General features: G+C 36.8%; 2 protein-coding genes across 2 annotated transcripts; one reads left to right on the top strand and one right to left on the bottom strand.

Moving 5' to 3' along the window:
* The first annotated feature begins 428 nt into the window (after window positions 1-428).
* Window positions 429-9,161, top strand: LOC121420336 (zinc finger protein 62-like). Its single transcript, XM_041614924.1, has 2 exons — window positions 429-544; window positions 5,360-9,161. The coding sequence occupies exon 2, from the start codon at window positions 5,436-5,438 to the stop codon at window positions 8,769-8,771; it is 3,336 nt and encodes a 1,111-aa protein (XP_041470858.1). The 5' UTR covers window positions 429-544; window positions 5,360-5,435; the 3' UTR covers window positions 8,772-9,161.
* A 6,989-nt stretch (window positions 9,162-16,150) lies between these two features.
* On the bottom strand, window positions 16,151-26,971 carry LOC121419646 (hemicentin-2-like). Its single transcript, XM_041614104.1, has 6 exons — window positions 26,785-26,971; window positions 20,220-20,368; window positions 18,839-18,950; window positions 18,078-18,359; window positions 17,214-17,516; window positions 16,151-16,723 (listed from the first exon to the last, which is right to left on the bottom strand). The coding sequence occupies exons 1-6, from the start codon at window positions 26,969-26,971 to the stop codon at window positions 16,638-16,640; spliced, it is 1,119 nt and encodes a 372-aa protein (XP_041470038.1). The 3' UTR covers window positions 16,151-16,637.
* Window positions 26,972-27,364: the final 393 nt, after the last annotated feature.

The following is a 27,364-nucleotide window of genomic DNA, read 5'->3' on the forward strand; positions in this document are numbered from 1 at the left end:
ACTTCCTAACTCTTCAAGAAGTTCACATTGCAGAAGACGAGACTGTATTGAATAAGCTACTAGTAAATTAAACTAGATAGATTAAACAGATTTGTAGACAATTAAAACTTAAAATTAGCCGGTTTATATTTCAATTCAATTTTGCTAATGACAGTAGAAGAGTAATCAATGACTGGAATAGTCTTCCTGAAAACCTAATACAAATGCCATCAACAGACAAATTTAAAAGAAATATTGATATATTTTGGCGAAATAAGCACTTTGAGCTTCCATGACTCCTCACGCAAGCTCATGAAGTAGTAGTTTTCAGTGACCAATCCTACAAGAAGCGACCGGGAGTACAGGCTTGCGCCTTCATCCGTGTACCGGTATACCAGATGATGATGATGATGACGTCAACGTCAACATCGACGGGGAAATTAGAAAACTGCGGTTAGTGTCACTGTGTTATGTTTCTGTCCTGTATCCGATTACAAAATTCTCATATTAAAAGGAATCTTTTGGGGGAAATGTGCCGATGTAAAACATATCAACCCTGAAAATGGTAAGTCTTAGGATTCAAAATTTCGTTTTGAATTATGTAACAGACTTGGAGCAATATCTGAAATTGATAATATTTAGATCTCTTGATTTTTAATATGGTCCCACGTATGTGATTTTGTGTCAGCTTTGTACAACCAGGCGCTTTTGAGTTTGACGCTTTCTCGCTCTCATGATCGCAGCGAGACGGGGTCGCCACACGATGTGAACCCGCTCGTCTGCACGGCAATCGCTGGGCATTGCGGCGCCTGCGGGTCATAAACGTGAGAGAGAGAGGATAAAAACAAACAGCATGTCTTGATCTGTGTATGAAATTTTGAAAGTAATCTGACGCGAACAAGCTGGCTGTTGTAATTGTAAAATGATTGATAACTGATGATACCAATTTTTAGATTGGCAACTGGGTCTGGGATTGGGAAAGTAATTTTCATGACAAGTGAATAATAATATCTCTATCTAAAATTTGTCAGCAAAATACCAGCATTGGCATCACGCTATTAACATGAAGTGCTACTAGTCATGCTAGTTGTGGAGTGGTTTGAATTGAAATTTAATTTGTTTTAAAGTAATCTAAAGTAAGGGGTAGATCACTCATCATCCCCGACCATTTGCCATACAGCAAAAAGTAGGGGATGGGACTGTGCGGTGTTTAGGCCTGCTTCCTGGCAATTTTTTAACTTATGAAGAAAAGAGTAAAAGAGTTGGACTGACCAATGATTGTCGGGAACCAAACAAAGATTTTGTAACTACAGCTCTTTTGTAACTCCTGACATCCAAGAAATAAGATCCTTTCTTCCAATTCTGCTTTCGGAATCGTGTAAAATTATCGGGAAATTCTTCTTTATTCCCCTCTGCAAATAGAATCCTTGTGTAGAGTGCCGTAACGCCCTCTTGTGCTGGATAAAAGAAAGCTTATGGGAGCGCGACCACAGAGCTGGATTATTCATGCTTCTGATCAATTCCCGTTTCCGGTGAAGCTTGTTCTCGCGAAGGTAGTGTTTTTATCACCTGACACTTATTTTTTTACATCAGAATTATATTTTTGTCACACTCACAGGTCAAGGACGCGGGGGGGGGGGAGGACAAGTCCCCCTAAATTTTAGGAGAGTGAATAGTTCCCCCTAAAAAAAAAAAGACTGAGGAAGAAAGAAAAAAGAATGGAGGAAAGAAAGGAAGAAAGGAGCGATTCTCGTATACAAGCAAAAACAAAATATCGCATCCAAATGGAGGGGAACCTTATTTCCAGAAAAATCTTGGCTATAATTGATAAGGCCCTGGGAACTATTTTTTGAATGGGGGCGGTGAATTAAATAGGCAAAGCCCCCCCCCCAAAAAAAAAGTTTTTAAACTAAAATTGAGAACAAATTATTCCAGAGAAATTTGAAGGGACACAGCCTTTCGATTGCAGCAAATATTTTTTAGTAAAATTCAACATCAAGAAAATTTCATTCCCTTGTCATATGAATGTTAAATAGCAATAGAATATATTATAATTTATTACACTTCTTTCTTTTTCTTTCTTTCACATTTTTTTTAATTTCTTGGTCGTATCCTATAGCCTTTCCATGCATTCTACCATTTCTCTTTTTTTTATCATAGATTCCATTTTGCTATCTCTTAATTCTTTCCCCTTTCTCACTCATTTATTAGCATTTCGGGATGAGTTTCTCACATTAAGTTCTCCTTTCCTTTCTTTTCACTCTTTCCTAGCATTTGACTTTTCATATTCATATTCTTTCCGCTTTGTCTTCATCTACTTTTCTCCTTTCCCCCTTTTCCATTTTTTTCTTGGCCAAATCTGTCACGGGGGGGGGGGGGGGGGCTGTCCCTGTCCTGTCTGTAAAGCCACTGTTAGTAGTGAAAAGACTATAATGCGAAACAAATTCACGACGAGTAATGCAGTTTTTGCAATGCCAACATTAAGTTCTTTTATTGTTGGCATTTCAAAGACTGCATTACTTGTGAATTTTTTTCGCATTTCTGGTGTCTTTTTTATTGCCAATACGTGGAAAACCAAGATGCTTATATATATATACATGTGTATATATATATATATATATATATAATTCACCTTTCCCATCTGCGCTCGCAACATTAGCAAGATACCATATGATGAGTGTTAGCAAGAAGTGGTGACGGACTGATCTTCCTTTTTCATTTCATTTCATTTATTTCCTAAATAAAAGTATATTTCATATCAACATCATCATGAAAAGAATACAATAATTACATAAAAAACAATACATTCGTGCCAAGTAGCAAAATGCATGTATATGTAACTTAATGTGGAAGAAACCTTGAGAAAGCAGAGGTCGTGAAAAAGGTTCCCCATATAATCAACTTTTATGATTGTGGCAACAATGGGAAGACTAGACAATTTATATACAATCATTTGTATGATTACAAAAATTCTATAGAATGTTTCGTTTTAGGTTAAAATCTAAGGGAAAAAACCTAGAGATAGGCGCATTTGCTATCATTAACCTAAGCCTTATTTGATAATATAATATTGTTTATAAGAATAAAACAAAATATACTTAAAACTTCAGACTTAATGCAGTATGAGGGTGTAAGTGTAAGATAACCCCCCCCCCTATTTTGATGCTTTCGCCTCGAACGAATAGTTGTAGCACCATCAGTGCACTTCCTTCTCTAATAAACTATATATTGTATGGTGAAAGGACCTATGATGATTAATTTATATATCCTCAGGAAATAATGTCACTTACACTGTTTTACTCTTTAAATATCGAGACGAAACAAGATTACCAATTTGTCTCGATAGAGGCTATCGAGACTTCCTTTAATACCAGAATGCATCACGAGCTGAGTTTCGTCCAAACGGGTGGATAAACCTCTCTGGTTTCGTGAGATTTTTTTCTTTTTCGATTTTTTACTGTTGAACACCATAGCAGCAACGCAGAGGATCAATCGCCATCACGCATAAATTTCGGTGAGTTTTTATTCATTTTTTTAATGTTGTAAAGTCCGTAAGATTTATCTGATTATGTAAACATGTTGGGCTAAGTATCTCATTTATAAAATTGCACAAGTTCGTGATACTTTGAATGACAGATGGGGGGAAATTAGACATGTATATTTGCACAATTGGAAAGCATACATCCGAGAACGAGGTTATATTATAACCTCGTTCGTAGGATGAGTGAGGTAGATCTACTCGGGTAAATACACTGTACGTGATGTAGAGTAAAATTCACAGACCAAAATGCTGGAAATCATCAAAGTCTGACAACAAATAACGAAGTTATTGAATTTTAAAGTTTACTTTAGCAATAATTATTTAGTGATATTAGTTTTATGCTTTATGCATCATGAATATTCATTAACTGGACTGATAATGTCACATCTCCACTTTCCTTTTTTATGTTATTACACATGAAATCATAATTGTTTCATTTTTTTATATACATGAGTGAATAATGTGCCTGTTTTATAATGAAAGAAGTTGCATCAATAAATATCCAATGCACTAAATCAGTTGTCAATCGGTCAATCCAAAAAATTGAATGAATCTGATTACACTGTACATGTACAATGAAATACAAAAGAACCAGTGGGGATATGATCAATTTGCTCATTAAATATTCGCAAAGACATGCCAAGAACTGCCATGTACAATGTAACTTTGTATGACTTTGTTATTCTTTCACCAATTTTGATCAAATTTTCAGTGTAGGCCTATTGTTTGATTTTTCTTAATCTGTTTAAATCAGATTATTTTCAGTCCAGAGAATCCATTTAAAAGAGTCCAATTAATTTACTGTGTCTTCACTGAGTTTGATTGTGCTGACCACACAACACCTTTTTTTTCAGTTCAAATCAATTTTTATTTCCAAAGCCATACATTTCTAAAAGTTAAGACAAAGAGGTAACAACTCAGTATAAAGACGTAATGCTTAAAAAAGGGAGTGGGGGGAAGAAAAAAACTGTCATACGAAGTCCAGTACATGCATGTAACAAAGGAACAATGAATACAACAAAAATTGCAACTTTATATGCAATATGTCAAACGAAACTGTTAATTGTGAAAACAATCATCCCACACTGAAACTAAGCAAATCTTTCATAAAATTCCTTCTATGTTAATCATAAATTTACGAGCAATCGCTAACCTTTAGTTTATGTTGAAAACTGTAAAATTTACAATTTCTTTTCACTGCTCGCTCTGTGTGTTACACATAATTTTCTCCAAAGGAGGTTTAAATTTTGTTGCAAGAATTATGTATGAATTTAAGAAAAAAATATTAGAAAAAATTTCCCAAGATGCTTGCCTCCTCCTTCTGCACTTCCAGCCAAACAGTGCATTATAACTTACTGTGTGACATTAAGTTGTGTGTATATTATTGATTGACTTCCTCTTGGAACCTGACAACCAGGCAAAAATTGTTTTGTGTTTAATTTTCAGGGCCTACTTGTCAGAAGCATTGACCTAAATCTGCAAGTTTATAAGCTTTAACATCGCAGTGAATTGGAAATATCAGAGGCTCTTTTTATTTTTCATGCATACTGAATTCAAATTCTATATGTTGCCAAGATGAATAAATAATAAATATTATTATTTTTACTTTTGCTGATGAAAGCAATTTATTTTGTGTTATTTATGACTGAAATAATGTCGCTGATGATCTCTATCAGAAAAACAATGGCAAACATAAAGTCAAACAGAAATACACTATTATTTGAAAAAAAAAAAATTAATTTAAAAATTCCATTGCTTGGCAATGTGCATGTGCATAGGGTAAAAGTTTGGGAAGGCAAAGAATTTATATATTTCTCTTTCCTTTTCATTCTCTTGCAGGGGAAAGCATAACATGTCTGGTTTGTATAAAGGGATGTTCATCTAAATTAGTGCTACTTTATTTCATCTCTGGAGGATGTCGTCTTGTAAGAGGTACTCCAATACTGACCGGGCAACTGTCTCTGAAGGATCTACAAAATGTGAGATTGGCACTGTCAACATAGTGACTTTGACACCGGATCCTTTGTCATCGGGTCCTCCATTATTGGATCCATTGGATCCTTCAACACCGGATCCTTCAAAATTGGATCCTTCAAAATCGGATCCTTCCACATCGGATCCTTCAACATCGGACCCTTCAACATCGGACCCTTCAACATCAAATCCCTTAACATCTGATCCTTCAAATTTTGATCCTTCAACATGGGACCCTTCAAAATCTAATCCTCCAAAATTAGATCCTTTGACATTGGATCCTTCAACACTGGCTTCTTCAACATCAGATCCTTCTAAACTGTTGCATTTACACCATGATGCAACATTGGGTTCACACATTGCTGAAGACACTGCCCCAAGTAACCATGAGGAAAAATCTAATGCAGAAGGTGTAGAGGGATCTTTAGCTCCTTCAAATGAACCTACGGAAGGTCTTGACCCCGAAACACTTAAAGAGAGTTCATCAGGAACAATGGCGTCATCTGTTGTACCTATGGGTATTCTACTTGCTCGTCAGGTTGAGGTGGTCTCAGAAGATCTGGTCAGAGAAGATAAAGGTGGATTAACAATAGTGGACGATTTCTCTCGAATTCCATTTGAGGAGGCCCACATAGAGGGCGTCATTCGCCAAGATTCTAATCTTTCACAGATTCCTGCTACAGTTCATCTCCAGCCAGATACATGTACTCTCCTAGGAGAAGTAGCAATGGAGATTCACATTCCCATGAGTTCACAGCTAGCTGTGGGCGACTATGCAGAGGAAAATCACCAATCTGAGGAGGACAAACAACTCTACATCATCGAAGATGAAGTAGAACTTCTTGATATGGAAAATAAACAACCCTCGCTTGAACCAGATGCTCCCGATGGGGATGTTAAAAATCTTGACATCAATGCACACAGTCATGTTAAGTTGAGCATACCTCGAGTAGCCCAGGAGTACTGTTGTGAAAAGTGTGGAAAGACGTTTTCCAAGTCTTTCAATTTTTACAGGCACTTGAAAGTCCACTCAGGTAAGAAATTCAAATGTGATTTATGTAATAAAGTGTACAGCTACAGGGAAACACTTAAGGCTCATAAAAACTCATGCCACACAGAACATGCTTTTATTGGTGTCCACAAGTGCAAGTACTGTCCAAGGTATTATCCATCAGCAGTTCGTCTTGGTGTCCATCTCAGGACTCACAAGTTTGATAAACCATTTTCATGTAACGAGTGTCATAAAACCTTCAGCTCCTCAGGAGGACTGAAAAGACATCAGATTGTACATTCATCGATCAAAGATTTTTACTGTGACACCTGCGGGTTGCAGTTCTCCAGGAAACGGTCTCTAGAAAACCACAAAATTATCCACTCTTCAGACAGGATGTACAAATGTTCCCTCTGCTCTTGGGTGTTCCCAGATGGATATTCTCGTAGGACCCACAAGTGCAACCACTATACTGATCGTCCTCATGGCTGCCAGTTTTGCCTGAAGCGCTTCAAATCGCCTTCAGCCCTTCGGACACATATGAAAATCCACACAAGAGCAAAGATCCATTCTTGCACAAAGTGTAGTTTCACCTCTGGAACACAAAGTGAGTTGAAGATGCACATCAGAAGTCACTGGAAGGACAGTATTGATGACATGCAAACGCTGGAAAAGAACCAATGTAAGGAATGTGGTGCAAAGTTCACACATGCTTCGTCCCTTCGTGTGCACGAACGTTCACACTCTGGAGAAATGCCATATATTTGTCCAACCTGTGATAAGCCATTCATGTATTATGCAAGTTGGAAGCGACATCAGCAGATGCATAGAGGCGAGAAAGCCCACCAATGTAAGAAATGTGGGAAAGGTTTCACAAAGGGGGCGTATCTTAAACGTCATAAAAATGGCTTGTGTCAAGGACATTTTCTCAATGTAATGAAGAAAAAGAAGAAGGAAAGAGAGAAAAAGAGTGAGAGTCCCAAACAAATTGCATTAGGAAATTTTAATGTACCCATACAACCAAAATTGAGCGTTGGTCAAAGTGATGACATTAATATTGAAAAGAATATTGTGGCAGATGAACAATTAGCAATAGATCCAATTTCTGTCAACTTTGAATTGAAACCCTATACATGTGAGATCTGTGGAAAGATGTTCAAAGTAAAGCAGAGCCTTCAACGGCATCTAAATTCGCACCAAGGCAAGAAACCTTTCTCGTGTGACCGCTGCGGAAAGTCCTACAGCCGAAGACCGATTCTCAAGGAACACCTCCTTCTGGTTCATGGAGTGGGACCAACTATACCGCTGTTCCCGTGTCCCGATTGCAGCCGATCCTTTCCATCCCTGAAACGCCTTGAGAAACACAAAAGGAAGCATACTGGAGAGCGACCATACAAGTGCAAGTACTGTTCAAAGGCATTCAAGGAGACAAGTAGCCTTAATCGCCATGAGATCATCCACACAGGAGCGAAGCCACACAAGTGTTCCATCTGCAACCGAGGTTTCAGCGATAGAGGAAACCTCACAAAGCACGAGCTCACGCATGGAATCAGAGGTATGGATAACATGGAGAACATTGCAACTTGGAAACCTTTCTCTTGCCAGGATTGTGGGAAGACGTTTGATCAACTTGGATACCTCCGCTACCACATGCAAATGCATGAGCAGAAGCTGTCATTCCAGTGTAAGTTGTGTGATCGCAGGTTCAGCAAAATAGCCAATCTGAAAGTCCACCTCAAAAGCCACATCAACAAGGAGCATCAATGTGACGCGTGTTTCAAGTCGTTCAGAAAGGAATCGACATTGCAAGCACACCGGGTGAACTGTAACAACACCAAGAAGTATTTTGTGTGTTGCAAATGTAACAAGGTCCTCTGCAGCAAAGACAGTCTTCAACGACATGAACGGACGCACCTGGGACTGAAGCCGTTCAAATGCCCTGCTTGTCACCTCTCTTATGGTGACAAAAGTACCTTAAAGAGACACATGGTTATCCATAAAGGTGATGGAACTGTCCTCTTTTGTCAAAAATGTGATGCTATATTTGCTTCTCAGGAATCTCTTGATGAGCACTCCTGTTTGGAGTTGAGCCATGTATGTGATAAATGCGGCAAGACCTTTACTTCACGTCGCAGTCTCGCCCAACATTTCAGAACTCATAACCCGAAAAACAAAACAGAAAGGACCCCCAAGGAAAAGATTTATGTGTGTGATCTATGTCACAGTCAGTTTCCAAAGAAGAAACGCCTATCAAGACATAAGAGAGAAAATAAATGCAAGATATAGAAAATCCATCAATGTTGTAATATGACATATAGAAAATGTACACATCATCCTTTATGGGAATCCATCAGTGTCATAATTTCATTTATAGGAAATGTACACATCGTCCTTTATGGAAATCCATCAATGTCATCACTTGTTTATGAAATGTACACGTTGTCCCTTTGGAAAAAGGAGCACACTGATTTCGCAAGTTTATGAGTGTACACCACCTCTATGATATACTTTGAATGGACATGCATCCTACACGTTAAGGTTGATAGATTGCCATAGTTGTGATAATTTGTTAATCTTTTTTCAGCTACAGAAAACTATCAATGCCATATTTTTTCAATTACTTTAAAGGGGAATCCAGCCTTGGCCATAAAATGTTATGTTGGGAAGGAGAAAAATAAATTAAACAGAATGGTGAAAGTTTGAAAGAAATCGGACAAGTAATGAGAAAGTTATAGCTGCTTTAAAATTGAGATCACTAATACTATTTAGATTTCAAATTGGCAACTGTGTAAGTAAATTATGACAAGGGGCAAGGACAACTATCCCATAGTACATGTACTTTATTATCAGGGATTTGTGGTTTTCTCCTAAGTACCCATTCCCCTGGGGCAGTAATCTAAATATAGCCCAGGTTGTATATTGTAGTATGTCCTCATGAAATAAAAATATAATTTGAAATAAAACTTTTGGGAAAAATGACAAGTTTAGCCATAGCATGTATTGGAGTACATGGAAGAGTAGTGCTTGCCTTACATCACTATGACATCACATATGCGGCCAATTTGAAGTCTCCATGGGTATAGTGATTACCATGTTTTTTTACAACTTTTAAAAATTCATAACTTTCTTGTTGTTTGTCCAATATTGTTCAAACTTTCACCTATCAACTTGTCTGATTTTTCTTTTCCTTATAAAAACAAGTTTTTATTTGGGTTGGATTCCCCTTTAAGAAATCATACGCCACTTCCCTTGAGCACACTGTCTTGTCAAGGTAATGACATATGCATGCTAGATCATATGAAGAATATGTTTTGAATGTTTCATTTGCATGTATCCATCTTATTGTTAAAGGTTGCTGGACTATGCTAGTTGTGCTTGATTCATCATTTCACAACTCTTTGTAAGACAGGGTCCAGGATTACAATAACCTTTCCTCAAAATGAGCAACGTTGTACAAGTGTTGATACGTTAGGCATGCAGTGAATTAATGCACCAATTTCTCATCAAAAGGGGTCGCTTTTTCTTCACTTTGTTTCTTACTTCAGGATTTTTGAAAATCAGTTACAGTATGCTACAAGATCTCCCAGTAACACAAATTGTCAATGAACATGTTCATTATTAATTTTCAGTTCAAACATGGAAAATTCTGCCATCCAAAAGCAGTTCATAAAATGCTAGTGATCAGTGACATAATGAATCTTTTTGGGGGTGTATTTTCACCTTAAATTTGTAACTCATTTAAATGAGTACCCCAGGCAGAAAATGAAAATATCTGAATCTCTAAATGTTCTATGAGCAAATTGCTAGAAAAATGAAATATACATGTTTATTAAACAAGTTTTTTTATTTCAAAGTTAGGCAAAATTTTGTTTAAAAAAAAAAGTTACTAGTATATGCATGACGCCATGAATGTGCAGTAGTGATAACATGTCCTCACTGTCCTTGAATGATATCATAATTATTCAGTTACACTTCGTAATTCCAAAGGTTCTTTATTCCGAAGGTTCGTAATTCTGAAATACGTAAATTGCCTATACCTCGATGTTCGTTAATCCGGAAACGAAAAAGGGTTCGTTAATCTGAACATTTGTGGCGTAATTCCGGAAGGTTTGTTAATCTGAAAACGAAATGAGGTTCGTAATTCCGAAGGTTTGCTAATCCGGAAACAAAATGAGGTTCGTAATCCGAAGGTTCGTTAGTCCGAAAACGAAATGAACAACGAACCTCATTTCATTTTTGGATAAACGAAGCTTCGGAACAACAAACCTCATTTCGTTTTCGGATTAACGAACCTTCGGAACAACGAACCTTATTTCATTTTCGTATAAACGAACCTTCGGAACAACGAACCTCATTTCGTTTTCGGATTGTTGAACCTTCGGAACAACGAACCTTATTTCGCTTTTGGATTAACAAACCTTCGGAATATCCGAACCTTCGGAATTACGAATGTATAGGTAATTATTCAATATCGTATCAATATTTTCATAAATATCTTGACAAAAAAATGTATGTTACTTCAAAACAAACTTTGCAATAATTATCTTTCACAGTAAATCACTAACCAGTCCTCTTTATATTCTTCAAAGGAAGACATTAATAAATGTGTATAAAATACAAAATAAAATAATTGAGGAGATGACATCATCAGCTTGCTCGTTCATGCTCATGAGGACATGCTTAGAACTGATTCACTGAGATATTGCAAAATTTTGTCATAACAATGTCATAACTTGTTATTCCTCATCAAATTTTGATGAAGTTTTCAGTGTTTTATTTGTCTAATTTTACTATATCTCTTCAAATTACATGTTCATAGCCTGGATAACCCTGTATTTCTATTTTATTAAGAATTGGAAAAAGTGAATATGTTACAAAAGTTCAGTGTAGAAATCTATGAAGAAATGGAATATTTGTTTGACGAATCTATACTTCTCAGGAGATCTGAATTTAATCAATGTTTTCTCCCGAGTGATTTAATGTATTTCAAATGATAATTCAGTTCTCATTTAAATGGTATTTCACTTGTTATGACTATGAACTTGACATGAGAAAGCTAGGACTTTATTCGATGGTGATTATTGATATTTATGGTATTTTGGTACAATCGTGATACTTACATTGTTTTTAAAGATGGCATGGATCCCCCCCCCTCGCACACGCACACTCATTTTAGTTTTGATGTTGTGTGACTTTCAGATTGTTATAGTGGTGCCAGTGTTGTAGGGCCAAGGCTAAGGCCAAGGCTTCAATACCCAACGCTGAGGCCAAGGCCTGAAAACCTCAAGGCCAAGGCATTTCAAACTTACGATATACAGAACAATGAGCTAACAATGCTTAGGCCGCTAGACATCACACATGGCAGACATGTATGTGAGCGAGCGGACTTAGCGAATAAAGAATTTCACCCTTGTACATTTAAAACAATAATAATTTCATGTTAGATTTGGACATAATATATTATATATAATTTTTTTTTTGGGGGGGTGGTTCAGAGCCAAAAAGGCACTTATATACCAAAATGGGAATTTTTGGTGCTAACAGATACATGTATTTTCAAAATGAGATTATCAACTGCGTGAAGTAGTTGTTTGTTTTGTAGAAATTAAGTTGAGCAAAGCCTTTTAAATTCATTTCTTATTGATAAGATACACTTTCTCGCTGAGAAAGTGTAGCGAGCAAGCAGTTTTGAAAAGAAAATCAATTCTGAAGTTGTAAAACTCGATTTTTGGTCAATTATGGGTTTAATGACTGTTAAATCACTAAATCACTGTTGCGTGATGTTGCCGGTACGAACCACGATCTGTGAACATGTGAAATAAGATATGAAAATTAAATATTCTGAGCTGTTTTGTAATAATGAAAAAGATGTGTATCTAATTAAAGAAATAACGCTAGATAATGTACAGATCAGAAAAGGAAGCATTTAAGGACTGCATTTTTAATAGGATACATTACTCACCAATCAAAGTAATGCAAGCGCAAAGTGCGAGCTAAAAAAAATTGTGATATTCCAACCTGAAAACTGGACATTCTAAGCATTTTTTGTGTGCAAACAGGAATAGAATGAGTACAATAATTGATGCGAGTGCAGAAAGCGAGCCAAAAATTTGTGATATTCCAACCAGAAAACACCATTCTATACATTTTTGTAACCATGAACAGGATTACATGTAGTACTGTACTAAACAATAACTGATGTAAGCATGATTCAAAATTTGTGATTTTCAAACCTAAAATAAAATGTATTATTTTTACTATTAAAGAAGGTATTTCTTTTTGAAAAAGGGCAAAATCATTCTGAAAAAAGAAGGCATTTTTGACTTTGGAAAAAGAGGCATTTTTTCCTACAGGATTTTTTTTTTTTGGGGGGGGACAAGAGAGCACAGAGCGCAAGCTGAAATTTTCAAATGCTGACTTGAAAATGTGTCATTTTTAGGATTCTTGCCAGTTTTCATGTTTTTTTCTGCTTACAACCACTTTCAAATTTCAATTCTCATTTCTTGTATCTTCTACACCTATTTTACCTAAAAAAAACAGAATAAAGAATACTTACAAAATAAAGTTATATTCAAAAGGATACAAAATAAATGGGGTGCACCCCATACCCTTAGGTGGGGGGGGGGGTAAATCTTGATTATTTCCTGAAACATTTAATTATTGATGATATTATTAATAATATTAATAATTATTAATCATATATCATTATTTTCATTAATCATTATTTCTTGAACCCACATTGACACAAAAACAAATACGTTATTTCATTGAATTTTTTCCCTTTGTTTTGTCAATCTGAGACACTAGACCCAAAACAAAATGTATACAATTTAGAAAAGATGTACTGCCTATCATTATTAACTAATTCTGCAGTATTATCTGCCTAACCAGCCACCCCCATCTTTCTTACGCCCTTACATGTTTCTCCTTACAATTTAGAAAAGATATACTGCCTATCATTAACTAATTTTGCAGTATTTTCTGCCTAACCAGCCACGCCCATCTTTCTTACCCCCTTACATATTTCTCTCCCTTATCCTCTCTCTCTCTTCCCATTCCTCTTTCTCGTCTGTTTAAAAATATATCAGACCCCCCCAAAAAAAAATGAGAGAGAGAGAGAGGAAGAAGTTCCACCACCAAGAATAAACTTAAAATAGGGGGATAAAGGAAAGGAAAATTATTTTCAAAACATACTGTCACAATCTTTCAAAAAAAAGCTTTTTTTATAGCAAGAGGGTGACAAATTTTGTTCGCTCGCTCGCTTCAATCGCTTTCAAATTTTTGGCAGAAATTTTGTTCTATATGCCATGCTTGGCCCCTCTAAATTTTTGGCTCATCATGCCATTGACATAGCCAATTTGGATATAACAAAATTAAAGTCTGTGTTCAAGTTTTCCAAATCTTTTCAGAATATAATTAAGACTTAAATCATTCTTGTTGGCTAAAGAAAATAATACAAGGAAAATCCTAATGGAATAGAAATCAACCTTGTTATAAATCATTCCTTAGAGTTAGCTATGTTTAAAGTATGAAAGTTGTCAAAATTGCAGTCAGATCTGTCAGAATTATTCCTTTCATCAAAGCACTATAATCTTGATCATAATCATTATTACTGTCATTATTATCATTATTATTAATATTGTCATCATCATTAGTCATGATTACAACACATTACCAATTAATAGTTATTTTTCATCACTGCTGTTTTCTTTGTTACAATGTGATGATAATTCTTAATAATGATGATTTAACAATTACAATCGATGACACAGCTAGTACACAATACTGCTGTTGCTACTGTTACTGGTGACTGGTAGTTTTGATCATTAGTGTCATTAAATATACAGAACAATTGAAACATTTATAATTACTTATATAAAACAAATGAAAGTACAAAATACAAAATGCCTTGAAAAAGCCTTGAAAATGCCTTGAAATTTCAAGGCTCAAAATCCTCAAGGCCAAGGCCCTCTCGAGGCCAAGGCTTGAATGTTCAAGGCCAAGGCTTTGAAAAAATAGGCCAAGGCCGAGCATCAAGGCACTACAACACTGAGTGGTGCATCATTAGCATCATTTCTTCTTTTTTTATCGAAGACTAAACGTCATTGATTTTCTCTACTTTTTATTTTTACTTTAGTTTTTCGGGGGGGTGGGGGTTAAAGGGACATTTTTTTTTTAGAAATTCAGGAGATATCCATTACCATCTGTGTGTTCCAATGGCCGAACCACGCAGCCACTATTCCCGATACACAGAATTGACATTTATAAAGTATTTGAATGAATTCTATTACGCCATTGGAAAGTACTGACATAAAGTGAAGGAAGTTTAATCGATAGAACCATGATTATGTATAATTCATTTTGTATATTGTTATAGAGATGAAAAGTGATGATTGAATTATAAGCCTGTGACAGTTTTGGAAATGATTAACAGACCACCTTCCTTCTATAAGCTCCCTTACGGTATGGTCTAATAATTATGACCCAAGCTGTATAAAAATGAACAGTGACGAGAGGATAGAGAGTGGAGGGGCCGAGGAAAGGGGGGGACACAGGGAGGGGTGGAAGAGAGATCAGAGACGGAAAGGGGAGGGACAGAGGGAAGAGGAGGAAGGGAAAAAGATACAAGAGATAGAAAAATATGGGTTGGGTATGGGGAGGTAGAGACAGGTGTAGATGGGGAAGAGAGAGAGAGGAATATACAGAGACGGAGTGAGTGATGAAGATTAGCAGCGGGGAGAGGAAACAAGAAGGTGGAGAAATAAAGGAAGTAATTATCGGCTTGCTGGTGAAATGAGAGTGCGTGAGATAAAAATGGAATGCAAAAAGAAAAATGGTCAAAATCAGAGTTACAATTGGAAAATGAACAATTAAGTATATCTGTCTTTATTTCCTTTCATTCTGTCAGTCTTTCTATCTCTCTCTTCCTCTCCCCTCTTGCTGGGGCCTTGGTACCCCCACTGTTTTCAGCAAATTTGTACACTAACGTAAAAATGACCCATGTTCAGCTCCCCTTCCCCCAACTCTAAATATCTTTCAGCTTCTCGTCTTTTATTCATCTCTCCTCCATCAACCCTCACCTTGCTTTCTCTGATATAAATTATGCATTATACATTTTCGACATCTCCCCGTAATGCATCTTTTCCCATCCCTTTTCGAACTCTGAATAGCGCCCTCTATTGTTCTTTGCCATATTTTTCTTCATATTTTGTATATTATTGGAACGAGGGAGGGTCTGTATGAAAGCGATAAAAGGCGGACGGACGCCAATGATGTAAAAAGTTGGACAAAATACAGTGTGACGACAAGAAATGAATTAGGTCAATGATAAAATTTGACAACATATACTTGTTATTTTACTGATCATTCAAGTAGGCCTATACTCGTTAGTAATGGTTAAAATTATTTTTGCTGGCCATATATGATTCGAACGAAATCTCCAACAAATGCAGATCAAACGTAATCATTAAGTGGTATAAAGCGCTAAAGGTGCCAAATATGCATGAAGAGTAATGTGACAAGAAAATGAGTTGCTAAATAACCATGTTCATGAAATGGAAGGATGCATGCCTTATTTAGATAATTGCTTAGAGTGTATTCCATGAGCATCATTCGATTCCACTTTCCCCTTTGAGCAGACCTCTCCCGCGACATGCACACAATACTATGCTCTTGTGAAAAATAATTCATCTGTCAAATTTTGTTTTCGAAAAAGTTTTATTTTCCACACGCTTGTAAACTACAATATCTGCCTTGGATATCTTTATGTTACTTTTAAACATTTTCATGTATTTTTAAGGAATTCTCAACATTTTTTTTAAACATAATCAGCGATTTTTTTTCTTCATAATTTTGTTCATGGATTTTTTTCCAGGAGTGCATAGGCTTAATGTTCTTCAGTTTGTTCAAAAGATCTGGAACTTCGAATACATTCAGGTTTGAATTACGAGTAAATGTTACAATCATTATGGATCATTGGTCTACTGCTCTTAAAAAACTAACAAAATAAACAAATACTAAAACAATACAGCAATATAGCTTTGTCAAAATGTTCCAATGAAAACAAAATGTTTGTTATCATCCGACGATTCCTACAAAGCTTGGCCCATCCACCCATCCCTCAGCCCCCCAGGTTAATTTATTTTTCTTCCTTTAAAGGGCTGATGCATTCCGGATGATAGTAAAGACTGTTACCAAGATGATTAGCCAAATATTAGCGGCGGTCGAGAGAGGGGCACCTGCAAAGGATAAAAGAAGAGGGGAAGTGTTAATCCTTAGGGCCAGAATATTGACACGTTTAAAGAGAGCATTAATCATCCTACAATTATTTAATTGATCGAGTTGTACAGTTTCTTGCATTTCGTTTTATTCTATGTTAATATTCTCTGAAAAATTGTACCATTTTGTTGCATATTTTATCAAGATCTGTCACCATTTTTTTTCTAATGCCAATATTTTTGCTAAATCGCCACTTACATTTTTTTCCCATAGATCCTATGTCGTATGTGCCCCTCAAACATTTTGGCTCATTACGCTCTGCCGCCCCCCCCCCCCCCCCCATAAAAAATAGAATAAAATAAAGATATCAATTTTTTTTCTATGCCTAGATATTTGAAGAGATTAAGTTAGACATTTAGATCAGATTCGTTTGAGGGTGATTTCAAGAAGCCCTCATCTCTGATGAGCCGAGCTGTAATTTCTAATTGGCAAGTAAAAAGCGAATCATACCTCCAACATCAATTGGCTTCATTTTCCTTGTGCCATCTGACAGCAGAGCGGTGCAGTAGTACCACCCCGCATCTTCCGGGGTGTAATCCCTGATCAAGAGGGTGCTATTCTCCAGTACTTGGACATGCGAATCTTCGTCACCCGACGGGATCAAATCCGGCATGTCGTCATCACCATCCTCACCATAAGACCACGTGACTTGGTGAATGGGCGTGGCAGGGGCGCCTTCCACGATGCACGTGACGAAGAAATTGTAGTTCTCGTCCTGGTACGTCGTGAAAGTTATGATGTCACGTTTTGCAGCTGTTACACACGAAATAAAACCATTTTAAAACAAAAACATAGAATCAATAAATTATCTATAGGCCTATTTGTGCATGCATAAAAAATCGAAAGTTATCGCTTCAATAAAGGTATGATGTAAATTCTCGCGCCAACGAATATGATATGAAATTGAAAATTGATTTTCTCGTGCTGATGAAGTTAAAACTATTGCCTTAATATGCAAACATGCAGCTGCATACAATAAGCCTGGACAAAATGATTAAACTTGATATCTATGAAATCATTATTGTAGAACTATTTACAAATCACTTTACTAAATCACGTGATTGAATATTGTAACATTTTGTACATAAGTTAATGTTAATCTACAGCTATGCATATTTCTAAGCGGAAAATTTCATTAGGAGAACATAATAACGTCTAACAAATGACCTAAATATAGAGTGGTTGACAACTAGGAAGTGCGAATAAGCAACCATGGCAAGAATAAATGACAAATATACGTCTGCATGTGGAAATATTCCATATAAGGGCATTTGATAAAGTTTTTCTATTTTAGGCCTAAATCCGTGAACTAACCTAAACTGACTCTAGCCGTCACATTCCTGACAAGCCCATCGTGTCTCGCAGTACAGGTATAATGGCCAACGTCCTCGTCCTCAAAGTCCCGTACGATAAGGGAATTGTTCGATAACACCTGGACGTGGTCATCGTCGTCCCCACCGACGAGATTGCTCGAGGTCGTCTCCCCTGTTTGTCTGAACGACCACGTCACCGGGATGGTTGTTGATTGGTTGACGAGGCACGTCAGGAGAAGGTCGCCGTTGCCGAGGGGGATTCGAGAGATCCGGAGAGCTGGAGCTGAAAGATTGATTGGCGGACATCATATTAAAAGACATCCATGTTGATGGATCGATAGGTCGTCATAATCAAAGAAATTCTAATGTTAACCGGGTGATAGATGACTATTAAACTAACTAATATTTTAAAGTTTGTTCATTGTTTTATGTAGGCCTATAATATCGGCAATGTCAATAAGAATTTGGTGGAATAACTTGACAAGTGTATGAGTATCATGATTCTGTAGTTTGATCTATATACATGTAATAAAATATTAAAGTCATTTTTTTTATAATTCGTCGATGAATTTGAGGGACTGATTATACTGATTCATGAATATTTTCAAACTGAATTTTCAATTGTGTTAGTTGGTTGGCTGGTCGATGATTAGTTATCAATTTATTTAATGTATGTTTGACTGCATGCTCAATTAATGGATTGATTGATTGATTGATTGATTAGGTCTGGTAGAGATTGCATAATTATTTCTTCCTCTTCACCTTGTTTAAGTCTCGCAGTATAGTTGCGACCAGACGCTCGATGTGTACAGAAATAAAAGCCGTAGTACGGGCCTTCGCTTGTCCGAATGATAAGCGTGCTATTTGGCAAAACCTTTGATGCAAAGTGGAAAAGAAGAGGAAAGTCATGATTTTAGTTTTATGAGCTTCGACTATTCTCTGGACCGACACCACCAAGGTTGACTACTTAGTTGCTTAATTAAGGGTCGCCACGTTCTTCTCCTTGTCCCACAATCGGGTCTTCCTATTCTTCAATTTGTTTATTTTCTGATATGGTAACATTTACCTTTTTACAATATATTATACAATTCCACCTCCTCAGGCTTTACTATATATCTGATAATTGTTTATTTAAATAAATACACGAACATTCCATATTGACTGGATATTATAATTACACATGAAAACAAACACTCTTTATTGTTAGGTTTTTGTTTTAATAAGTAATGTTTCTAAACATACATGTATATTGTCATTTTATACCGATTTTATTCTTGTATATTTAATTTTGTAAACCCCGATTAGTGAGGAGAGCTTCATAACAGAAACTAGTTTTTCTTTTAGTCATCCTCAGGCACTAGTCGGTGGTAATTTCTCCTTCTTGTACTTATTCTTGATGTCTTTTGCCTGGAAACAAAATAATAATAAAAATAATAATAATAATAATAATTCAATGTTCTTGATGGTGACGCGACATTTGCACTTGCGACAACACGGGCTTAATATCGTCTAAGTACGGGTGTAGACTACGGTTGGAGCTGGGATACAATGGGGTTTTAACTTAGGGTTCCGGTTTAGGGGTATAGGGTTTGAAGTTGGTCCGCTCTTGACAACCAAAGTTTTATTTTCAAATTTATATGACAGTATTGAGAGCATGCTGGGGAGATAAGGAAGGGCCATATCGAATATTGTACAGAAGCCCATATGAGAGAGGTTGCCCCCCCCCCCCCAAGAATAAAATGAATATATAAATTTACAACATTATTCAGTAATCATCGATATCACCCCCAAAATGCTCAAAGAACAATCCCTTTTTGAAGAATCGTGATCTATATAGCCCAGTACAACTAACATGACTAAAGGGGGTTATGAAGGGACACTGGTGGTCCAATCCCCCCCCCCCCCCGATGATAGCATTCTGGCACATTTGATAAGGAAAATTTGTCTGTTCTTTTAGGATATAATTCGACGAATCCTTATTAAGTAGCTTGTATTTTCTTGGCCTACTTGGAGGGGGGGGGGGGGGGTTGTTTGAGTGCATGTTCAGTGGAAAACGAATTTTAGTTCAGTATTCTATAGTAGTTGTCTGTCCCGTATTTTATGATATCTCTGAAACACCCCTTGATATAATTATGGCCCCTACCTCCAAGTGAGTAAAATCATCTCCACCAGTGATATTCATCAGGCTCCCCGTCCTGTTGGTTGACCATTGGACCGGAGCTTCGAAAGCGTCATCTACCGAGCAAGTCAGGACAATGTCACCCTCAGAGGTTGCCAAAACATCGATGACGACTGAAAAGTTATAAAAAATATCAACATCATTATCACTTTTATATCATCTTAAAAAAAAAGATTGCATGAATGCCGCACTTTCTTGTGCGAATGCCTCGTGTTTTTTTATGCTGTTGTTATTTGTGTTCTTCAAATTCTTTTCAGAAGTTGTCACCCGGGGTTGTCGCCTAACCATAATGGTATCTATACTGGCAACACCATTTTAATCTTGCGAATCAGGTTTCAGAAATGAATCTCAAAAATATTTCTTAATGTTATATTTGAGAAAAAAAGAAATTACGAACAAATTTATTGGGGGCAACTTTTATTCAGACAAACACAAAACAAGGAAATTCAACGTTTACGTTATTTCTAAAATGGAGATCATTTGGTCCAGCATTCACGAAATGAAAAAAAAAGGTATATTAAGGAACGGAAGTTTGGTATTTTGGGTAAAACATAACCAGATGAGAGCAATAAGAACCAACAAACCAAAATGACTTGTAAATAAACAATTGTTTGATTTTATATTTCGGAGTGAGCGGAAATAGACACATTAATTAGTCATTAAAAAAAACGTGTTAAAGATAACATTACAAAGGTTTAGTAAATTAATCAGTAGAACAAGAGCGGATCCAGGGGGCACAACTGGCCCGTCCCCCTTGAGAGGCACAATCTAAATTTGTAATGTACACGAATGTGCCCCCCCCCCCTTGAAAACGAGGTTGTTGTTTTTTTACTTTTTGCTTGTCAATTTTTTTTTCATTAACGGAATGATCTTTGATTTTGGGTGAAAACCCTTTTTTGGGGGGCTTGTGAAATTTTCATCGGGAAAATGTGCCCCCCCCCCCTAGATCCACCATGATCATTCCGGCAGCTTGAGTGGCACAAGTGTTTTTGTTTTTTTTTTCTCACTCCCGAATAACAGAATAGGAGCCGGGGCTCAACGCCACCGCGTGAACAATTCACAGAAAATGGTGAAAAGTCTGAAAACTGTGTATCACACATGAAGTACAAATGGTGTGAGAACATAGTTGTGTTAAAGGATAGACGCTGCACAGAATAAGGATTTCTCCTTGTATGGACCAAGAACGAAACTATGGCAACATAAAAAACATGGAGAATGAACAATAGCAGTTTTTTATGTGTAAACATAAAGCTCAGTGCTATTTTTTTTATAATTACCACCGCATTTTTCCAACAAAAATTATTCTCTCGACGTGGGAAGGTTTTACTTTTTATATCATTTATTTTCCGTTTTCTGACTATCGTTTATTGTAATTTTAAATGAAAACTGTTGAAAACGGGTATTACATTAAACACTTTAGCAGATATATTTATCTCTTCGTCATTTCATCATCGTGGCAGCGAATCTTTAATTGTATGGAGGAATTGCGTATGACTGGTGAAGAAAAAACAAATCATGAACGAATAAAAAATCATACATTTTTTAATGTCATTTTCAACGATATTTTCAAATGGCAGGATGCCATAGACGAGTATATATATACGTATACGGACAAGTTACATAGTTATGCATCATACATGTTGGGCAACACACTGTCCACACAACAATAAATTGGTTAAATTTCATCCAACTCTGGGTATAGTTTTTAAACCAATAATGTGTACTATGGTGAAAACTACACAGTATTGATTAAAAATTACCCAGAGTTGGATATTATTTTTAACCAATTGTTGTGTGGACAGTACATTGCCCAACATTTTAAGAGTGTAAGAAATTGAAAGTCTACTTACATGTATAAAAAATATAAATGCGTCATAATTTGAAAAACAAAACTTTATCGAACTTTACCTGCAATAAATTCTGTTAACTGAACTGAATTGAGACTCGCTTTTTAGTTGCGGTTCGGATCATATTCCTCACGTGAACTTCATTATGTATAATTATGATGTATCTTGATATAAATGATGAATATTGTACATATTCTTTTATTTTATAGAATAAAGAATAAAAGCAAATCTTACTTACCCTGAGCTGCACAAACTGAATTGGGATCACGTGGGAAAAAAAAGAAAGAAAAAAAAGATTATGATAAAGATTATCAAACAGATCCTTTCTATAATGGGGAAATTGACCATTGGATATGTTTTCATTAATACATAGATGATAGATAAGATAGATAGATAGATAGATTAATGGATTTTATTAAAAACATCATCTCGCAGTACAAACTGAAATGAACATGAATTACAGATAAAAACAATAACAAGACAATAAACATAGGAATTTGAATTAAAATTAAAGGGTCACTCTCGCAGTGCACTTAATTTCGGCAAGGAGAAATACATATCAGGCAGTAGAATTACCCAAGTAGAATGATTAAAAAAAATGCTCGAAATCTGAGGTAAAGAAATAAAGTTCCAATTTGTCTATTTTTGTTTGTCTCTATTGCTTTATTATACATTTCTAATGAAGTCTTGTAATATCTCAACAAAAGAAAAATAAACTTACCATAACCACAGAAAACAATAAGAATCAATCGAATAATACCACGATCCATCTTGAAAATCAAAGTGACAAGATCTTAGTTATTTTTTTTCAATTAAACCGTGGAAGTAGAATGATTTAGCATTCACTTCCCTCTCAGTTTGTGATATGTCATCCCTAACATAGAGTCAGAACGAGTTCCAGTACAGCACTGCCAACTCGAAACAAAGAAGTTATTCTTGGGTGTGGGCGGGGAGGATTCGGGATTTCAAAAACCAGCTGGGGATGCAATTTCTTTAAAAATCTGAAGTGTTCTCGGCAAAAGTTTGCCATTAATGACAGCCTGCATGGGAGTTTACCAGATTCTTCGGAAATTCTTAAAAGTGTTAACGCCACAAGCGTTACCAGAAGAAGGGGAGCAGAGGGTAGAGTGTCACCCCGACCCCCCAAAAAAAAGAGATGACAGTTTTCATTATCATTTAACCTTTTTTCGTTGTCAGTTTTGTTTGGGAAAGGGCTTCCTGATTTAACGGTGACCTTTGACATTTGGGGCGGAGGGGGGGGGGGGGATTGGTCTTGTCAGAAATTCCCTATGTGCATGGTTTTCCAGGTACGCCACTATGGGGGAGGGGTGTAAACTATGTAATCATACACATCCAGGAAAAACAGTAGAGATGTAATACTTCTTTTTAAAATGGGGGTATTCGTTCCCCGTATACCCCGTCTGGTTAGAGTCCAAATTTGTTGTTGTTTTTAACACCCCATTTGATGTCATAGATGTGGGAGGAAAAGAAAATTGTTTTAAGGAGAGACCACTCAAATGCCTTTTATTTCGCTATTCCAGAGCAGTAATAGAAAAAAAAGTGTATCTTGTCAAAACAAAAGCGATCACTCCAATGAAGGCCATGAAACCGATAGTGGGGGGGGGTATAAAGAACTGCATTTAAAAGGAAAATTTTATATAAATATATACTATATGACTCTTGAAAAGTAATAATGTTCAATTTTTCACGAACTTCTGTTACTCGCTATAATAATATTTTGGTGTCATTTTCTCGATAGTTAGTAAGGTGACATCATTCTCTTTCTTTTTCTTCTTCTCCTCATTTTCCTCCTCCTCCTCCTTCTTCTTCTTCTTCGTCGTCTCCTTCTTCCTCCTCCTCCTCCTCCTTCTTGATGATGTCGAGAATCTGAGGCCGATATGCAAACCGTCACACCAATGAAATCGACTCGACCAACCGACGGTTACATGTCAATGGAAATAACGGAATAGAATTCGCAGATCTGAGGCCGGTTTCGATTGGTGTGACTGTGCACCCTGCATTGCAAAAATTCCGGTGTTTATTTAACACCAGCCCGGAATCTATTATGTCCACACCAGAGAAGTACTGAAACAACACCAGTTTGGAATCAAAAACCGATGCTGTTTTAATAATAATTGGTGTTGTATAAACACCTATCTGGTGTTAGACCAAAACGAAACTGGTTGTGTTTAACACTTTTCTTGTGTGGACATATATAGATTCCGGGCTGGTGTTAAATCAACACCGGAGTTTTTGCAGTGTAGAGATATGAAAACACACACCCCGAGGCTGAGGGTGCATTGTGTATTGTTCAAAGTACATGGTAATTGATTCTCATTCTATTGTTCATTGGAGCGAGGATGACAGTTTGATTGTGTGATCAAAGGGGCGTGGTCGTACAATGACGACCTGCATCCCAATGCATTATCAACAACCACCACTTTTCTACTTTGTGAACTACAAACAAATCTATGCGAATTCAAATTCAATTGGGAATTGATTTTTTTTAAATTTATTTTCATACTTCACAAGATAATAACATAATACAAGAAATACATTCGATTACATACAAAATACAAAAGATAATGGCAGTAAATAAAGTGGGAATATTATGCCACATCTGTTTCTGTTTCTGTTTGTGGTAACTCCCGTAGGAACTCGGCAGTACAGCATTTTGCTGGTAAACGCCAAGCTGGTATATAACCAATTTCCTATGAAACGTTTTACGTCTAGGTTTAACAGTCATAGTGGCTGACGTTATATAGACGACAGATATCACTCTCGGGCCTTTTTATCAAAGTGGAGACAATGGCAGAGTTGGGATTCGAACTCACAACCTTGCGATTATGAGTCCAATGCTCTAACCACTGGACGACACGACCCTGTTCTCGAGGTAAGTTGGTAATGGGACCTTGGAAGACGGGGGAGGAGGGCGGGAGGGGTGGGCTCGTGAGATATTATCACAAACAACTTGGAAATGAAGAGAAAACTAGACCTTTTCAATACCAGTTCGCCCTGGCCAAATCGTTGTTTTGAGTAAATAGAATCTCAATATGTCATAACTTATTTTCCCTGGACTGTGCCTAAGTAAGGACCCGGGGGGTGATGACATTTCGCATCACAAACAACTTGGAAATGAAAGGAACAATCACTCCCCCTTTTAAAATTCGGTCCATCCCGGCAAAAACGTTGCATTAAATGCATAGGAACTCAATACGTCATAACGTTCCTATTTTTCCAGTTTTGAAACTGCGTAGTGTTATTCGAAAATTCAATCGTCCACGATGAGCGGCATTTTTCGTTTGATTAGGTCGTTATGTCAAATCGATACTGGCCAATCGCTCTTCCAAAAAATGATACAACAGTTATTGTCTTGTTAACTATTGTTCATATGAGATAACGAGCTTCTCGCCTAAGCTTCTATTCTCTTACTGTTTTTCAATCCGCAGCAAGTCAACCATTTGCGACACATTTCGATCGACAAAAAGGACCTGCTATTGTGGGTCCATAGGTAGTGATAGCATGGGACCATTGTGTTTAGGTCCACAACCCTGTCTAATGATAGTGCAGTGACCTCAAGGTCCAGGTCCTATTCTTGAAAGTTCGTGGACCGGAAAAAGAAATCGGAGTGGGGTGCTTTAATTAGTTGAGCCCCCGTAATGAGAAGAGAATGCGTGACGTTCCAATAGTTCGATTTTTTTTTTGCAATTTCGTCAACAAAATAATGACGTGGTTCGCCACTTGTGTATTTTCATGGGGATTTTCGGGGGTGTTTGTTTTGTCAAAATATCGTTATCTTGTTCACCGCAAGATTCTTGTTTGAAGCTGCTTGGTTATCAATATAGGCCCAATTATGAACTTTTTTTTGTTTCATATTTCTGGAAATGTGACAAACACAATACCTTAAATGTTTTTTATCAATAAATTGTGCTATTTTTCATTGTCTGTACAATTTATCTTTTTATTTCAGGGCCCTTTAGAAATAAAACTGAAATAAAATAAATAAAGCAATAGATTACCCAACACCCACTCCGTCCTCCCCGCATCATCCTCTGCACTTTTTCATCTCTTTGCTATAGATTTTTTCGTGATCCCACCAGGATCCCACTCATTTTCAGAAGAAGGGGACAGAGTGACGAGGACACACAGAAACCTTATTATTGTCCATTTCAAATTGTATTTCAATATTCAAGCAGTGAAGAGATCGAGATGGAGAGAGATAGAGAGATCGAGGAAAGGTTGGAGGGAGGGAGATAGAGAAGAGGAAGAGGAGGTAAAAAAAGAGAGAGGTAGGAATATCGAGAGTACAGTGGTTTATTTGTCCAATAATAAACTCGTCTAGGTCCATCCGTTCGTCTGCTCACCACATGGTCTACTTTCATTTAATCTAATGCCATTCCGTCTAATAATCAGTTGGTCCAATAGCCATTTAGTTCATAATATACCATTTGGCATAAATAAACTGAAGTGTTAATATTGTGCAATATGAATGAAAAGAAAATGGGTAGCACACTAACTGTTTATTAGACGAAATTGTAATAAACGAAGTGTTGATCAGACGAAGTGATTATTGGACCAAATGGTTGTTACACGAAATGTTGGACGGAATGGCATTATTCTAAATGAAGGTATAGACTATATGGTGAGTGGACGAGTTGGCAGTGGACGAATTGGCAATTTACCTCGAGAGTGGACAGTGTGTGATAAAGAGAGGGGGCGGGATGGAGTGTGGGAAAGAGTGGGAGAAAAGATGATGGGAGCGGGAAAAGGAAGAGGAGTCAGATGGGAGAGCGCGATAATTTTTCGGGAAGTCCTTCTGATTAGATCAGCATCTTCATCCTGAACGCCATCACTCTCCCTCATCCCCATGTCTGATTGAACAGATTTACGGGATAACGCGCGACCTATCCAAATCCATATTTCGGGATAACGTTACGCAATCACCGTTACTCGGGGATTAGGCAGCTGAGTCCGCCTTGCCATGCATGCGTGCAATATACTCGCACTTTGGCGGCCGGAACTTGACAGATTTCGTTTTTGGTGTAAAAAGACGGCATCACTCGAACTCATCACCAGTTTTGGAAGAACTAGTAGAACTAGAAGTATAACTTTGTATAAAGTTTATACCGTGAAGAGTTATATCCCAATTTGTGCTATTTCTCTATCATCTATATGCCAGTATATCGTTTGTTGTCGGGATTCGATATTTACTTGCTACCCAACTAAGTGTACTGGATTAATCATCTCAGATGTCATCATATT

Source organism: Lytechinus variegatus, chromosome 8 (assembly GCF_018143015.1).
Source record: "Lytechinus variegatus isolate NC3 chromosome 8, Lvar_3.0, whole genome shotgun sequence".
Lineage (NCBI taxonomy): Eukaryota > Metazoa > Echinodermata > Echinoidea > Temnopleuroida > Toxopneustidae > Lytechinus > Lytechinus variegatus.